The following is a 19,454-nucleotide window of genomic DNA, read 5'->3' on the forward strand; positions in this document are numbered from 1 at the left end:
GGTATATTTATATATTATTATGTATAACATACGTCATAGAATATTATATCAAAAAATTTCACATTTCTAAAATTTGCTTACGGTGATCAGAACAATATTGGTATGGAGACTTTGGAGGATCTGTAAAATATGAAAATTAAGAGCTTTTTTTATTAGATAACAATATTTTTTTAGGTAATAAGTATTATATAAAATGAGTTTGTATGAGTTATATTCAATTAATTCTTTATATAAACTATTATAACAACAATTACATTCAATAATTATATTATTATGTACTTACCATCCTTATCGCATGTTTGTAGTTTTGTATAATTGAAAAATTTTATTACAATATCTAGAAAAATATAATATTTTTATCAGAACTTACTTATCGGTCTAATTTACAATTCGAACTATAACAATTAAAAATTATTTTTTATTAATTCTTGAATAAAAACGATAACGATAATCATAGATAACAATTAATCACTGGTTAAAAATCCATGCAAAATATTATAACAAATGGGAAGGATACAACAATTAATTGAAAAAATAAATTAAACTGGGTGAAGTAGCATTAAATTTACTTTACTCCCACATCATATTCCAAAATTATTCAATAAAAAACACAAAGTTAAAAGAATTTGCCAAATAATATGAATACCTAAAATCATAAAACGTCCAATCCACTTAAATAGGAGAGGATTTTGACAACTATATATGTATAGATATGACTCTTATAAAATATACCTATCAAAACTAAGCTGAGACACTACTCGACTACCTTATGGAGTATGAACAGCACCAAAGAGAATCCTAAAACAACGATAATAGGTTGATTCCTCTTCTTGAAACTGAAATAATAATATGAAAACAATTTTTCGAGTTGACTGGAGTCAGGGGATGTCATGGATATTGGACACATAGATATTGAATTGCATGGAACCACGTTGTGATCCTTGAGGTACACAAACATTTATATGTTTAAGAATGAAGGAGGTACTATCGTTTATTTTTACGGATAACTGCTTATTCCAGAGGTTCCCAACCTTTTTTGACTCACGGCACCCTTAGTCATTTTCTAATATCCTGAGGCACCCTAGGCCCAATACTCTACAGTCTATACTATATAGTCCATAGATTACTTCGGTTTTATTAATCAATGCGTCAGTGTTTTTTTAAGTATAAACAAAAGAAACAAAAGTAGTAAGGTGTATACAGTTATATACTATAATACTTAATACACATATTACATTTTATAAAACAAATTATTACATATTTTTATTTTTAATTATTATTTATTTATTTATTATTTGATTTACAATATTAATTTAAAATTAAGGAACTTATGGAACTAATGTGATACTTGGGCTTGTTTTTTTTTACACAAATCTTTTATTTGTGGTCGAATAGTTGAAAGACATACTCTCATTTCTTCTTCAATGAACTCCATTTTCATTCGTCTATTTGATTTTATGTTTACAAGTGTGGAAAATCCTTGTTCACATAAATATGACATCACAATTTGTATTTTCATACCAAGTAAATCCCATAGCTAAATAACTAATATTATATAAACGTATTTTATTTAAAGCAGTAGAACTAGAACTAGCTAGATTTGATTCACCGGATGTTAACTCAATATTAAGGTTAGATGAAATTTCGTCTTCATCTAATTTCCGTTTTTTAGTAATAAATTTATCCATTATTTTCACTAAAATATATAATATATATTATAAAATATCTAGAGATGACTGAAATATGTTTCGTAATGATGATTAAAACCAGACTGATTGTGCTGAAATTGTTAGTATATTATTAAATTACTATTTTCGATCCATGATTTATAAAAATTAAGATACGATAAAGTCACAGGTATTTCACATCAAAGCGGTAGCAAAAAAATCGGTATGAACATCAAAATAGACTGAACATCGTAATATTTCTACAAAATATATGAAACACAATAGGTTTTATATAATAGTCTGTTTTTACTCACAGACTTTTCATGAAATCGTTTTTTCTTAAAAAATATATTTTAAATAATTTCGCGGCACCCCAAATAAATTTCGCGAGACCCTTACAGATGTTGAGAATCTCTGGCCTATTCAATAAAAATGAATTAATAATATCGAATAGAAGTATTTATAGATTTTAATTTATACAAAAAATCGTCATGCCAAACTTGCAAATGACAATTTTTACGCCAGTGTGGAGAAGAGGAATGGTGTTGACTTTTTAGTTTGGTAATATTTTTGTTACTTTCTATAAGTTATATTCTACCACGTGCATGGTAGATAAATAAGTATCAAATCACCTGTCAATAAAATTGAGTTATCCAAACTTCCTTAAGTTCCCTATACTTTTAATTATATTAAAATACTATCATATTTTTTCCAATGTCAACAAGAAAAAAAAATTATTTTATAACTTGTTATAGTTAAAATTATTGTAAAAACAAAAATATGATAAAACAATTATAGATTGATAATTTAAAAAATATGTATTTGCATTATTACACATTTAAATAAAATATCTTTTCTACTGGTTCCCTTTTTAATCCACTGTTCCACTGTATTAACTTCGATATAACCATTAATTTATAAATCATTAATTTGTCCTAAATCATAATACTTTTAACAATCATATGCAGACTATAATTATAGGAATAAAGAAAAAAATACATAGGTATATTATTAGCATAATCGTCATAATTGGTCAACATGAAAAATCTCAACTGTTTAAATACCTAATTATTAACACAATATAAACTAAAATACGTATTTCACGATAACAAACATAAAAACTTACCATCGTAGGTTGGTCGCCAATACATTATTCGTATGTTTTTCGCAACTGTTATAAACTCGTTAGAATTATCTGTAATAATTGTTATTTAAATTTCAGTCAACTGCACTTATAAAATACTATGTAAATAATGAAATAGAAATATTACTTTTAAATTATTATTAATAATTATATAATAGACATTGATAAATTGTGACTACATCTCATGTGTCACGGTTCGTATATTTATATAGACTTCGTTTTATTTGTTCAAAGTCTATATAAAAATACATCTCTAATGCGTAATCAGTGCCGCAGCTACCGCCTGAGGGGCTTTCAAAATGTATGTATCAGGGCCTCAAATTTGTATGAACTTTTTTTTTGTATATAATAAATATAAGCAAAATTCCAAAATATAATAAAAAAAATATATATTCTTTATCAGCGTGAAATGTAAATAATAATTATGTGATGTTATATTGTAGTCAATTTCGTTCGAAAGGCTATTTTTATGCATACTGGAAACACTATACGGGCTAACTCTCACCAATCACAACAAATTATATGATCATAGGTATAATGTAGCTTAATATTAATAAGTAAAAACTCATCACTCATCAGTCATCATACGATTATGAGAACCGTCAACCGTTTATATTTTATTGTTAACGTTTGTTTTCGTACTTTGTGTCTTTGTTGTATGTGTTTGGTACTTTGGTAGTATAGATTTAGTTTGTATTTTATAGATAGGAGGCTTGATATAAATGAAGAAAATCTTTGTACAATTTCTGTACCACTACATACAGCAATCGTTGTTCCATAGTTTTCAAAAGTTTTTGAGGTAGAGTGGAAGTTGATATTATAAGAGAAAGTAGCTTAAATATTTATTTTTGTGGTGTATGATATTTGAATACTATTGTATACCCCATTAAATCATAGGTCATTAATTCATCGACGACTCAAAATTTAGACACCATATAATGAGGGGCATTAGGGGCCTCTAAAATGAGATGGCACCTGGGCCACAAAATTGTAGTTGCGGCACTGTGCGTAGTATAAAAATATCATAATATATTACTGTGACATGTGACGATATTTTTATGTGCACGTTTAGTTACATTTTTACGAATAATAGTCTGAAAATGAACTGGCAGATAATAAACAGTTGTCTAATCAGTCTATATTAAGATGAATATAAATAGCAGTGGCGAATATTGATTCCGATTTATGGACATACTCATTTATCACAGTGTTTTATAATAGTTCAGTTTAATTTATATTTAATAAATAATACACAAATGTGTATTCGTTTATAAATAAAAGTCAATTCTTCTTTCTTTTTCAACAAACTTTTCTATTACTCATTTTTATATATTTTAATACCTACTATTTTTCCAAACGATAATATTCTGAAAGAAGTCAAGATAGAATTTTTGTCTCTTGACCTTGAGTAGACCTACAATAATATGTTTTCATTCTTTTGAGGGCTGAAAGTGTTATTTCCGCTGATGCTGTTGAATTGGAATAATTAAAACTAATTTCGATAGCATAAAAATACTTCTTTCAGCCCTAAGTCTAGTTTATTTAAATTCATGTATTTGATTATTTCAAAATTGATTTATCTTTAATTTCTGCTGAACTGTACAAAACATTTGGTACCTCATTTTTTACCGGAAGATATCAAAGAAACTTCTGTTCAGCTTCTCTAAACACTTAAGGTCAATAAAAGGAAGTACTTTATTATGTTTTGATAGAAATAAGAATTAAGTAATGAAAAAATCCCCAACTTTTCCTTTGAATCATTTAATTCAAATCTACTCATAATTTGATTCAAACACTATCTAATATTTCACTTAATAGACGTCTATAATTAAAGTTATCAATGTTATCATCAATTATTCGATCTGTACGTATTCGTTATGGAGCTCACCTCCTAGCCTATCAGATAGACATACACTTGCTACTTTTCCACATTACACAACGTATTAGACCGCCACAACTCATAAATCCTAATAATTCATAAGTTTCATGGACGACCATTGTAATTATATTACTGTTATTACTTATATAGTTATATTAGGTACCTAAAAATTGTTTAGTAATTATCAATAAAATTATTAGGTCTTCGAAAGTCTTTGTAACACTATGTTTATATAAAAACTTACTATTGGTATACTAATAAATATCTTATAAATTATCACATTTGATTATTGTGCTATTCTACTACAGGTTGTAAATATTCTTTATAAATAAAAATAAATAAACAAATAAAATTATAAAATTGTATTAAAGTCCCTTTAAAATATGTAATTTAACTATGATGTAATTTTAATATATGGATTAACATGGCTAAGCAACTTACCAAATTGCTTCACATTACAATAGTTTGTATATCCATTATCTATAAAAATGTTGTATTACAAGTAAATTAATATTGAAGTTGAACGTTAATTAGTTTAAAGCATAAATTCATTTTTAATTTGTAAATTAGATTAATTACAAATATTTTAAAATAGTTAAACTTATTTTATCTGAATAGCATAGAAACAAGATACACAAAATTGAATTTATAACAAATAAGTTATCCAAAATTTGCAATCAGTATCATAAACCTATACTAACTATGTACTTACTTCCAAACCCAGACGCTATTAAAGCATCTACAAATTAAATACTGTCATCATATTATGTATAATATTGAAAAACATAAAATATATTTAAAAAAATATTTAAAAAAAATATTTTATGAAAACTATTTTCTAATAAATATTAATCTTCAAATAATTTATATTAAAAATGTTTTTAGAAGAAATAAGATTCAAAATATTTGTGAAGGTTTAAGGGAAATAGGATAAACTTAGAGGAATGTACGAAGTTGCTCTATGAAATTCGAAAAAATTGGTCATGAATAGGTCTAAACAAGTTCCAAAATATTGGTGTAGGTATGAGGTAGACATGAGAAAGTTGATGGGGCTAACTCGCAAACATAAATAAAGATAGTTCATAAAAAGATGTTAAATGTGTATAAATGTAGTTTTTTTTAAATTTAAAATTTAATTTTATTACACAATTTACATTGATCTTATTGTATCCTAAATGTATGCAAACAATGTACTATTTATTTAATTTATCGTGGTCAAATTGTATACATAAGTTTTAAAATGAAAAGTTTAATAATTTGACGTCGCTTACTATAGCAATCTAAACAAAATAACAAATTTTAATTAAATTAATATAATAAGCATAAATGACATACAAATAGAGATTTTAAAATTAATTTTTATGTTACTGAATGGATATAACTAAATAAATAACATATATTATAATATTATAATTTATTGTTTTTCAAAATATCTGTGTTTTTTATGAGATCAGAACAACTAAAATAAAAATTTTACCTATCAAAATAATTGATTCGTAGATATTATTTATGTTGAAAAATAAATATATTTTTTTTATTAAACTATTGTAAGTACTTTAATAAACATTTTTACGGTTTATTGTTACTGATTTTTAAATATACAAATGTACACATAATATAAGCTATAGCTGTTATACGATGTGGAAAAAATAAATAATTATTTTTATTACGCACAATCTTCGAATTGTTTTACCTTTATATAATACAATACCTTATAATTATAGTATGTGTGCAAATTTAAATTAATTTACCAATTGTCTTAGAATATTATTAGCGTAGTATAAATAATAGTTCTTTCTGTCTTTGAAAAATGTTTTTTTTTATGTAGCATGATTAAAATTAAAATATATATATATATTATTTTTAACCTGTATAATTTAATATTTATTATCTATATACTTACTTATAAATCCTAATAAAATATATTTTTTTTTAATTTAATTATGTATACAATATATTAAACTAAGTTCATAATAGCCATTACAATTGATCATTGATTATTTTGTTACAACGTGTAATTGTATTTTATAAAAAGAGTATTAGACCAGTTAATAATAAAGTACTGAAGTAAATATGTAAAATATAAAAATAATAATATCACTTTATTTAAATATCATATTTTAATTTAATTATAAAATTAAACAATAGACATAGAGGTCCATACTAGCCATTACGATTAACTATTGATTTTTTTGTAGCAATATATCATTGTAATTTATAATAAAAGTATAAGGTCAGTATAAAATTTAAAATTTAATAAATAAATTATATAAATTAAATTAAAATTAGTGATACTTGATATTTCATATTTTAATTTTAATATTAAATTATAATATCATTGTTTTTTGTTACCTTCATCAACAGTATCACTAGGTTTTGACAGATCGGCGCGCTTGCTCACTATATGTTAGATATAATGTATGAATTTTTGCATAGTTACATATATATTGTGAAGTATAGATATTATGTGAATTTATAGTTCTTCACACTGATTTGTACTTTATTAAAAATGATTTTCTTTATAAAAATAAAAGAAAAATTCAATGAAATTGATTTTTAAAATAACATGTGAAAAAAATAAAAAAATTATAAGTCAAAATATTGATTGGTAGATATTATATATTTTCAAATAAACAAATTTTTTGATTTTATATTTTGTACTTTAATAAGCATACCTATTCAGTGTTTATTGTTAATAATATTTACATTTACAAGACGTATTATTTATATAAATATTATAACTGTTATACGATGTAGACAAAATAAGTAATTATTATTACCCAAACGTCAAATTCTTTTACTTTAATATAATACAATTTTCAATGATAGTATGTATGCAAATTTATAAATTAATATTCCAATTGTCTTAGAATATAATTAGCGAAGTATAAATAAGTCCTTTCTGCCTTTGAAAAATGTTTTCTTTTATAGGGCGTGATTAAAATGAAAATATATTATTTTTAACCTGTATAATTTAATATTTATTATCTATATAGGTACTTACTTTTAAATCCTAATAAAATATTTTTTTTAAATTTAATTATGTGTACATTATATTAAAATAAGTTCATAATAGCCATTACAACTTTTTATTACCGTTGTATAATACAATAATTTAAAATTATAATATGTGTACATATTTAAATTAATATATCAATTGTCTTAGAATATTATTAGCGCGAAGAATAAATAAGTCCTTTCTGCCTTTGAAAAATGTTTTTTTTTATAGAGCGTGATTAAAATAAAAATAAATTATGTTTTACCTGAATAATGTATTACTTATATCTATATCCTTACTTTGAATTTCTAATAAAACAAATATTTTTAAATGTAATTATGTATACATTATATTAAAATAAGTTCATAATAGCCATTACAATTGATCATTGATTATTTTGTTACAACATGTCATTGTATTTTATAAAAAGAGTATAAAACCAGTTAATAATAAAATACTGATGTAAGTATGTAAAATTTAAAAATAATAATATCACTTAATTTAATATCATATTTTAATTTAATTATAAAATTAAACAATAAACATAGACGTCCATATTAGCCATTACGATTAATTATTGATTTTTTTGTAGCAATATATCATTGTAATTTATAATAAAAGTATAAGGTCAGTATATAATTTAAAATTTAATAAATAAATTATATAAATTAAATTAAAATTAGTGTTACTTAATATTTCATATTTTAATTTTAATATAAAATTATAAAATCGTTATTTGTTACCTTTGTCAACAGTACCACTAGGTTTTGACAGATCGGCGCGCTTGCCCACTATATGTTAAATATAATGTATGAATTTTAGCATAGTTATATATATTGTGAAGTATACATATCAAGGGCGCATCCAAGAGGGTGGCTAACGGGCTTTAGCTCCCCCCCCCCAAATGGCTAGCCCCAAACATTTTGATAATTTGATTAAGTATATTGACTTTAAATTATTATAGAAAAAAATTATCAATTAACGAAATTGAAACATTATAGGTATAACATAATATTATATATTTATACCTGTCATTCCAGGCCCCGGGAGAGACCTCTTATTATATTATCATAAATACTATTGATATTTAAAAATGATTTGAATTTACTCCCTCAAAAAAATATCCTGGGTGCGCCCCTGATACATATTATGTGAATTTATAATACTTCACAATGATTTGTACTTTATCAAAAATGATTTTCTTTACAAAAATAAAAGAAAAATTCAATGAAATTGATTTTAAAAATAACATGTTTAAAAAAAAAATTATATATCAAAGTATTGATTAGTAGATATTATATATTTTTTTATTTTATATTTTGTAGTTTAATAAACATATTCAACGTTTATTGTTAATAATATTGCATTTAATATATTGACGTTATCGTACAAATATTATAACTGTTATACGATGTGGAAAAAATAAGTAATTATTGTTATTACCTAAACGTCAATTTTTTTTACATTAATATACTTAACACTTTTCAATAATAGTATGTATGCAAATTTATAAATTAATATACCAATTGTCTTAGAATATTATTAGCGAAGTATAAATAAGTTCTTTCTACCTTTGAAAAATGTTTTCTTTTATGGAGTGTGATTAAAATAAAAATATATTATTTTTCTCTAACTTTTTCTAAACTAAACCTATATAAAGCCCTCCTTAAACCTATTTGGATGTATGGAATTCATATAAGGGGTTCTGCAAAAAATTCGCTTATAAACAAAATTCAAATAACCCAAAATAAAATATTTCGCTTAATAACAAAAGCTCCTTTTTATGTATCCAATCAAACTCTACACTCTGACTTAAAAATGAACACCGTGTTAGAAACCGCTATCAAATCCTACACTCGTTACAACAACTCTCTCTTCGACCATCCAAATATCCTAGCTAAGAATCTTACCAATCCAATAGCCGGCAACCCTCCCAAAAGATTAAAAAGAAAGTGGTGCCGCGACCTACTTCTCTAATTTAACCTTATAATCCTGACCATGGAGTGTCGTCAGTGGGCGGCTTCTCCAACATGTCTTCTGCCAGCAAGCGTAATTGTTCACTTTTAAGCTTATAATACATAACTTGTATAAATTGTTTAATTCAAATGAAGTACAAAAAAAAAATATTATTTTTAACCTGTATAATTTAATATTTATTATCTATACATACACTATTTTTAAACTCTAATAAAATAATTTTTTAATTTAATTATGCCTACATTATATTATATTAAGTTCATAATAGCCATTACGATTGATGATTGATTATTTTTTTACAAAATGTCATTGTATTTTATGAAATGAGTATAAGACCAGTTAAAATTTTAACTTTTAACTATTAAAATATGTAAATATGTAAAATATAAAAATATTAATATCACTTTATTTCAATTTCATATTCTAATTTAAATATAAAATTAAAAATCATTGTTAGTTGTTACCATTATAGCCAGAATCACTAAAGTTTATAATTGATATTACTGTCACTAACAATGTTATTAAAAATTTATAAGAAATCATAGTTATTGATGTGAGAACTACAAAATACAAGCATATAATATATTAAATTTCAAAAAAAGGATTGGTACCTAGCTATTATTATTTTCTAAAAAGGTACGATGTCAAAATTTGGGGCTTATTTATTTTAACAACAGCTAAGTATATATTTAAAATACACGTCATACGTTTATTAATATATAATTTCTAGTAACATAGATGACCTAAAAATATTATTTACATATTACACTATAAAGTATTAGCGTTTAACACGCTCCGTGAATAGCTCGTAGACAAATTAAGAAATGATAGTTTTCTGACATGACATTGTTCACTAATATTATATTCTTTCAGACTACGAAATATTTTGTTAAATATTATAATATTTTTTAGGTGCTATAATTTAAATTACTGATATCTATTATTCCTAATATAAAAAATGTGTACTATATGTCTATATACGTATACGGTATTATTAGAAATAAATTTATATGACAATGTTAAGTAAGCTTTAAAATATATAAAAATAAAACAATAGTCATGGGAAGGGGTGGTCTACGCCCCTGAGTGTAGATAAAAGTTTGAAACATATACATAAACACATATAGATAGGAACTTACGATTTACAAGCAGCCAACTAACTGCAGGCAACAGCTATATAAGTTATAAATTATGAATTTCAATGCATAAAAATATTTATTTCTTAAAATTATTGCGTACAATATTCTCCTCAAACCCACAATGATCTAGAATCTAAGTGTTGTGGATAATAATTGTTATTACTTACTTTCATTATTTTTTGAATTATTTAATATTTATCCTAAGAAGTAAGAATAAATTAATTTGTAATTTAGGTACTCTAATAATTAGAAAACGTATACCTATTTTTGGCTATTTATTTTGTTTTTGATTTGCTTCTCAATTTTATTCCATTTCAAATCTTATAATATTTAGTTTTATTAAATTTTTTTCTGCAGTATTTGCAGGTATATAATTGTATTATAATTATTTTAATGTTACCTGATCTTCAACACCATACAGTGGGTTTAAAATATTTTTTATCTTTTTGTCACCTTCTGTTCTTCAGATTATACAATACAGGTACATAGATTCAGAGGCGTAGTATTACATCAAGAATTCAAAAGTTGTATGTCTGTACCTTTATCTGTAGCATGGTTGTCCCAGGAGGGGGCAATACGGGGCACTTGCCTTCCCTAGAATAAACATGATAATATACCATAACAAAGTGTAAGTATAAAATGTATAAAAAACTCTTCATTTATTTTTAATTAATTATTCCCCCCCAAGAAAAATATCTGGGAACACCTATGATCTGTGCCATAGCTAGGCCAGCTAGAGGAGAGGTTAATGAATCCTCCCAAATTTTAAATCGATTGTTATAACATTAGAGATCAATAAATACTGTGTGTTGTTATGCGCTTAGACACAATACCTTGGTCTATATAATTCTCAACACAAATATTATTTGATTAATCAGTGTCATTTTTTAAAGAAAACCTTAAATACAATATTTATTTTGAATCTTATCACAATACCTCACTCTTATGTTATAAAACAATTTTGAATTTTTACTGAAAATACCATCGTCATAATTCATCATGTTCACATTCCACAATAGTACACTTTAACTTAAATAAAATAATTTAATAAAAATTCTCCCCTATCCTTAATCTTTAATCGCGGTATCTCAATTATGTAGGTACCTATGAATATTATAATAAGAAAGTAGTACACATGTATTTAATAATATGCCATAAGTATAATAATAAAGCTATATTACCAACTCAATTATGTTTATTGCTTGGTTTTTGCTAGATTATGTTTGAGAAACTGCTGCAGTAGTCATTGTGATATTCAATGACAATTTGTTAAATAACAAAATTGGTATTAAATTACTTCACACATGTACTACATGTTCGAATACTTCTACTTTGCTTGTTTTTATCCATTTTTTTTTTTTTTTAATATACATTTATTTGATAAAGTACAACTACAGAATTAATGAAAATACTATCATCATAAGAACGTATGGTTTAATCAATCAATGGTACAACATGGATCATATTAACGCCACAACAAAGACATATTAGTAAGCATCAACAATTAATAATTATGTTATATTATGTTATAAATTTAAAAATATATAACACTTAGTATACAAGAATATATCTAAAATAATATATAACATTATTGATTAATATAAAACATTGATTAAATTCACCAATAGCCATTACATTTTATAATTTAAGAAAAGTCAGCATATAAATTTAATAATTACAAAAATCTAAGCACGAAAACTAATTGTATGCATAAAAAGTTAAGTTGTATACTTTACTATTGAACATAGCATATAAATTAATTTCAATGGGATCTGTTAGATGTTTAATGTTCTATATTAAATTGTATTTATTAATACATACTACATACATTTTCCTTGAAAGAATGTCAGCACAATCATTTTTATGTGATTTGATATAAGCAATTAAACAAAATTTTATAAAAAATAAAGTATACATTAATTTTGAATTAGAGTTAATCTTTAATACTAAGTTTCAGTGTATAAAAATAAGTGTGCTGACATTTTCTTAATAACTGACTTTACACATAAAAATGTTTCAATACAAATTTAAAATTTAACTTATTTAAAATATATTTTATGATATATTTCTGAAAGTAATTACAATATTTACAAACAGATTATAAATAATTGAATTGGTAAGACTAAAGATTTAGAAATTAATCTAAAATAAACAAAATTGAATTATAAAACAGTCGTCATTTGATTTCGTTTTGAATTTGTTGCCATTTTTGTACCAGTGACGATACATATTTTTGTTTTAATCCTAAACCCACATCCAATTTTCCAACCTGTAAATAAAATCCATACAATACAATCATGTCAACATTATATTAATTATACATTTTAGATTAACTATAAGGAAATTTAATTCCATTTAGATACAACGATATATTAATATTAAATATTATTTCGATCATTGTTTTATTTGTGTTATAAAATTTATAAGTCGATTAAAAGTTTAATAAATTTAACAAGATGTAAAAATTGCCAGTCTCTGCAATAGGACGGATATTATACTAAATACGTACAAACTATAGTACAACTATAGTAGCGACCAAACATATGTGCAGTTGGTAACTCCGCCATTAAATTAAAACCTGTTATTTTATGTAATGTTCACACACCAAAGCTTGCAAATTTCATATATATACATATACAAGATTAAATAAAATAATTTTTTGCTGACTCTATGTGAATGAATACTATCTTGTAGAATTGAAAAAAGGCGTTAAAACTAATAATAAAGGTATTAGTTTTCTAATACTCCGCCAACAGCTGTTTGTGTTTGAAGACTATCTTGTGTAATATCGCCCCAGGTAAGAGGAGTCACCAATCACACATACGTTTGGCCGCTACTATAATATACAATTACATGTATATTAAACTGATACACATAGATTTCAAATTTTTATATTAATAATAATTTGTGTCAAAATAATATAAACAAAGACCGTAAAGAAATTATTACCTTCATTTTAATAATAACAACTAGTTGAAATGATATTAATACCTTTTTTTTCTTCTTTGGTTTGACAATTTCTTTTTCTTCATCATTAGTATTTTTGGATGTATCAACAGGGATTTTTAAATTTGGTGCAGTTTCAACTATTTCAGGTGATGGAACTGCAATCATTGTTTCAATAACTGGTTTTGATTCAAACTGAGCAAGATCAGCATAAAATGAATTCAATTCATACGATAGTTCATCTCCAGGGATTGGTGGCTAATGTAAAATAAGAGTTTAATAATTATACAGAAAAGAATGGCAAATACAATTATTTTTGTTATCCATACAACAATAATTTCAGTGTCTTCTTTATGGTTATCTTCATCGATATCCATGTCTACTGGTTCAGGGTGACAAGAATTTTGTTCGGAAATATTTGGAGGAGGAGGAGTACTTGCATTAGATATCATAGGTGGTGAAGGAGTATGTTCAGATTCTTCTGTTGGGTATTGCCATTGGGTACGACCATCAACATCATTCTGATAGTAATACCGCGTGTTAATTCTAAAATAATATCCATAACACAACATTATAAAACAAACAGTATTACTAGTTTTGAAAACACATTTAAAAATTATAAAAAAAAAAATTATGCTTAAAATATTACTAACAATTTTTTTTTTTTTTTTGTAAATTAATATTAATAATTTAGATAATAAAACTTTATTTAATAATGATACTTATGTTCGACTCAAATAACCATTTTAATAATGAAAAAATGTCGTTGTAGAGCCTGTTGGAGACAAACCTGTCTTGTAGATATTAATTCCGCCATATTATTCCACCTGCGCTTAACACGGCTCATATGCAAACCATACAATTGAATACTATTAAATATAAAGTAGTAAAAATATAATATTATTACAGTAATAATTAATTCATTTGCACATTTCAAGTCAATTTTGTTGATTTTTCTTCTTTTCAATAAGCATTGAAGTTGATCATGTTGTAATCTAGTGCTTCCATATACATACCTACTTGTTTTCAGATGAATATGATAAAACACTGCTTTAGCCTTTATTACAAAATAATTGCACTATTGAAAATCAATAGTACTACTAATATTTTGTTTAAAAACTCTCAATAACAATAAACCCCCTCCTAAATGAATATTATTAAATAAAATACATGTTTTAATTCTTTTATAATGAAACATTTTGTTAGTCCATAATCTTAACAAATTATATGTCACATACTTGTCCCATTGGCATGTCCATCCATCCGGTGCAACTGACTCTTCTAAAGTACATAACTCGATAGCCATTTCATCCAACCACTTAGAGAAATATTCATCATTCAAAGAATTATCTTTCCACGCCTCCATTAAAGTCTAAAAAACAACATAGTGTTATAAATTCAAGAGGATATACCTGCATGTGTTGTCTTCATCTTAAAAACAGCAGGGAAAATTTAAGTTTAGTAAAACCAATTTTGTATGTTTAGCTTGAATCTTGAATATTGGAGTAACATAATCTATTTTCAAACTTTATTTATTGAGAACATAATCTGTGTTCTCTCATTAGTTTTTAACAATATTTTAATTTTTAAGTGAGTTAAAAATATGTAAAATATTAATATTTAAAAATGCTCATAATTCACATAAAAATTAAAGTATTGTAAAAATATTGATGATAGAACTCAGACATAACATTTTCACCTTTATGTTTGATAATAGGTCATTCATTCTAAGCTATTAACAAATAAAATTGGTTCTACTGAATGGCTGAAATTCAGGCTACAATTGAAATTGAGACCAAAGAGGTTTTCACTGAGGGGTGAAAGTGCATAATTCACATACTTAAGCATGATTTTTTAAGAACATTAAAAGAAAAATCATTATAAAATAAATAAATGAAAAAAAGATTAAGGCAGAAAATTGTTAAGAATATTATAAATAATTGGTATACTTATAAAGTTATAAATATAATTGCTATTTTTTTTTTTAAACATTTTACATAATAATTGATGACTTTTTTAAGTATAGAAAATTAAATTTTAAATTTCAAGGTCATGCTCGTAAAAGGTTAGTAATTACTGCTGTATATAACTGTTAACATGTACTACTATGATGATAAAAATTGATTTAACTATAATAAAATTAAGCTTACATCAATTTTAATAGTCATAATTTGAACAGATGATAATTTTTCATTATTTTCACAATCCGACAGAAAATGTAATTTTGATGAGATCAGCAGTGATAAATCTTCAATATAATTTTTAGCTAATAGTAAAAATAAAAATACTTTAATAGTAATTATAATAAAAATATTAGTTTAAAATAATAACAATTCATTACTTTTTTTCATATCACAATTTTTGATAATGTCTTTTTCATGTTTTGTTAAAACATTATTTTTATTGGTATTATGATTATCATGTACATTAATTGTCTCGCCTTTAACAAAATTTATAGAACCTCCATTTTTATGATTGGAAGAGACAGAATAACCAAATCCAATTTTAATATTAGCACATGGGTCTTGGACATAAGAAAATGACTTCTCGTTTAATTCACTTTTTTGATCATCTGTAATATAATAAAAAAAATATTTTATTTTACCATGTATATAGTTAGTTTACTAATATATATTTAATTTCCTATTCCTTATAAATTATAAAATAAGATTTGGCGATTGTATTTGAAAATACTTAAAAGCAGGGTTAGATACAAGAGGAGGGATCTTACCTCAAAAGTCTTGTTTAGGAAGCGCCAAATTACCAAAGAATAAGTGAATATATTAACAGTTTTTATTCATAAAAATATAATAAGTATTATAATACAAATAACATTTTACTTTTACTTTGGCTATGAATACCACCATTTTCTAAGTAGATTATCTGTGTTAAAATTTTTTTTATCTAAAACGTACAAGTCAAGCAACAATTTTTATTTTAAGGTTTGTATTTAATACACATTTTTCCTAATCAAATATCTAAGATTTTTTTCTTTTCCTTTTTTTTCTAGTGTTTTTTCTAGCGGAGCTAGGGGAGGACTATGGGGGATAAGCCCCCTAAATATATACCCTAGTTATGTACCTACAGTTTTGTATCATTATTCATAAATATACTACTTAAAAGGCATATAACAGTACTTTTTTTTTTACTTACAATTTAAAATATTATTTAGTACCTAAAACAATTTAAGTTATTTCTTCTAAATCAGTTTTTTTATTTTGCAGTTTATTTTTGTATCTGTAGTAATATTGCAATACATTAACACATTTTAGTTTATTTGTTAAATTGGTGGCGGCTGATTATTATTTTTTTGTTTTTACAATACATAAACAAGATTATTTCTAACTAAATAAGAAGTTGTTAATAATTATTTTCATTAAGTAATCTGGAATTTGAGCCCCCCCCCCCCAACTAAATTTATCAAGCTCTACCTATGCTATAATACTTATGTATAATAGTAGTATAATAGAGGAGGTTAAATTGAGAGAGCACTAATTTTATACTTAGCACCGGTAAAAAAATATGTTAGATCCTGTCCTGATTAAAACTAAAATTTTTACCTAAATCTTCAATATCTTCTTCGCCATAATTGGCAATTAGATTAATAGATTTCAATGAATTTTCTTTAAGAGAATCTGAAGTCGAAATGTTTATTCTTTCGTCAGTACTTGAATGGTATTTAGATTTTGAGTCATTAATAAAAGTTTTTGGATGCAGTTTACTATTTGTATTAGTATCCAATGGAACAATTAATTTATTTTCTTCTTCAGTATTATTGTTTAAAGTGTCATCAGCATAATCAGGAGGTACTTCACTTTTTAAAATATCAAAAATATCACCAGTAGTTTTCTTTTCTGAAGATTTTGATGTATTAGATTTTTCTATTAAATAATCTGGAGGTACTTCTTTGTCAATAATATCTAAAATATCAGGCTGTCCATTTGTTTTACATAGACCAGGTGAAGTAGCTTTAGGTACTTTGGCTAATTCTTTTTGTTTGAACATTTCAGCCTTTTGTTGTAACCTTTGAAGTATAGTAGTTTTTTGATCTGTATCATCTTCATTCTCATCCTCGCTAGAATCACTTCCATAAGCCACTAATGCACTTAAAACTTTAGATTCCAGTTTAGATTTTTTAGAACTGTTACATGAATTTGGATCAAGAGTAGGTAAAGAATCACTTGAAAGCCGTTTTCTGGAGTTTTTTGTCTTGTTTAAAACATCTAAAACATTATTTCAGCAATTTATTACAACATTTATATTTAAATTATTATAATTCATAATATAATATAATCAGTTATATAATTTTGCATTTTATTAACTATGTCCATCATACCTTGGTTTTCAATACTATGTGCTGTTTCATAATGTTCAGGTTTTTCCCATGTGACTTTATTTGTTTGAGTATTCCAATAGTATATAAATCCTGATACATCGTCATAACACTCCTGCCATACTACATAAAAAAAATATACAAAATATACTTTAGTTTAGTTTAGTTTACCTAAGTAGGTACTTATTATTAACAAACCATAATCAGAATTATTATGTTCAGTTGTATTCATAATTTGTTCTTTAACATTATTAACATAATTTTCAACTTCTCGAGATTCTGTAAACATAAAATAATTTGGTATAGGTAATAAAATATTTTAATTATATCATATATATGATCAGATATTGATCACTATAACATTACTAATTATAAAAATTAATAATTGCACAAAGTTTAAAAAAAAATTATGACTTGGTTATTCAATTTACTAGAAAATACTACCGATAGTATTCTATAAAGAAATTAAATGTTAAAATTATGAAAAAATGTTATGGCTAAATGGTGATAAACAAAAAAAACCACCGACTTAATTCAACTAAAAAATTACTCAATGGTAATTCAATCTGCTAAATCACAAACACTGAGAAATAATGTATGGTTCCGTGTATGGTTAGGTTAGGGTGCAAACAATCAGCAAAACAAAACCAAACGGTTCTATTGGTTTCTAAAACAGTTCATAGAATGTAAATAGTTAGTACATCAGTTCAAAGCAAAAACTACGTTTTAAGGTCTGACCTGACCTACAACGACGATCACGTGAGAAAATTCCGTCGCAATCGGATGGTAAAACAATTGCTTAACACCAGTACAACACAATAGCACAATCAACTAATCGAATGTGTTTAAAAAGAGCCGATATAATCATAGTAACCAATCAAACGCGTGTACTAGTCTCGGCCTTTGCGGCGAAAGCTTTTGTAGACTTACCCCCATCCGAAGATGAGTGTGTCATGTCCAATTTCAGTTTTCTCCTGTTCATCGCGGAAACAGTGAAAACCCTCTGTGATGGAAAAGATTTGTCGGACGGAAAGGTGCAAGCTGCCCGTAAAACCATAAGCTCGTAGACGACGGTTCGATCGAAAGACCCGAACGTACTTAACGCGGAAACTCGAGAGTCAAGAAAATCGACGGAAAACCGGAATTATTATTACTATATTTATCACTGTTGGCGGTTTCAAAAACAACTGGCACAGGATATCGTCTCGTACTCATTTGAACGCGCGGTTGCGATGACGATACGGTTTACTGTTTTTTTTTTTTTTATTATTATCGTTCCGATGTTTGACGACAGTAATATAAATAAAAAAGTATAAAATAATCGCCTTTTTCCCTTTACGGTTTGTATATTTTGTAGACGGAAAATTAATA

At 25.1% G+C, this 19,454-nt stretch overlaps 1 protein-coding gene across 1 annotated transcript; it reads right to left on the reverse strand.

Annotated features, from left to right (window-relative positions):
- Positions 1 to 12,859: 12,859 nt before the first annotated feature.
- On the reverse strand, positions 12,860 to 19,453 carry LOC113555087 (formin-binding protein 4-like). Its single transcript, XM_026959416.1, has 10 exons — positions 19,014 to 19,453; positions 18,282 to 18,362; positions 18,087 to 18,206; positions 17,311 to 17,973; positions 16,092 to 16,322; positions 15,901 to 16,016; positions 14,989 to 15,122; positions 14,080 to 14,296; positions 13,796 to 14,008; positions 12,860 to 13,073 (listed from the first exon to the last, which is right to left on the reverse strand). The coding sequence occupies exons 1-10, from the start codon at positions 19,138 to 19,140 to the stop codon at positions 12,981 to 12,983; spliced, it is 1,995 nt and encodes a 664-aa protein (XP_026815217.1). The 5' UTR covers positions 19,141 to 19,453; the 3' UTR covers positions 12,860 to 12,980.
- Position 19,454: the final 1 nt, after the last annotated feature.

This window comes from Rhopalosiphum maidis, chromosome 2, assembly GCF_003676215.2.
Source record: "Rhopalosiphum maidis isolate BTI-1 chromosome 2, ASM367621v3, whole genome shotgun sequence".
Taxonomy (NCBI): domain Eukaryota; kingdom Metazoa; phylum Arthropoda; class Insecta; order Hemiptera; family Aphididae; genus Rhopalosiphum; species Rhopalosiphum maidis.

Coding starts and splice junctions, on each gene's coding strand:
- LOC113555087 (XM_026959416.1), bottom strand. CDS start 19,140: ATGGTTTTACGGGCAGCTTGCACCTTTCCGTCCGACAAATCTTTTCCA. Junction 18,207..18,281: donor ACATAATAATTCTGATTATG/GTTTGTTAATAA, acceptor TTTTTTATGTAG/TATGGCAGGAGTGTTATGAC. Junction 16,017..16,091: donor AAATTGTGATATGAAAAAAA/GTAATGAATTGT, acceptor TTTTACTATTAG/CTAAAAATTATATTGAAGAT.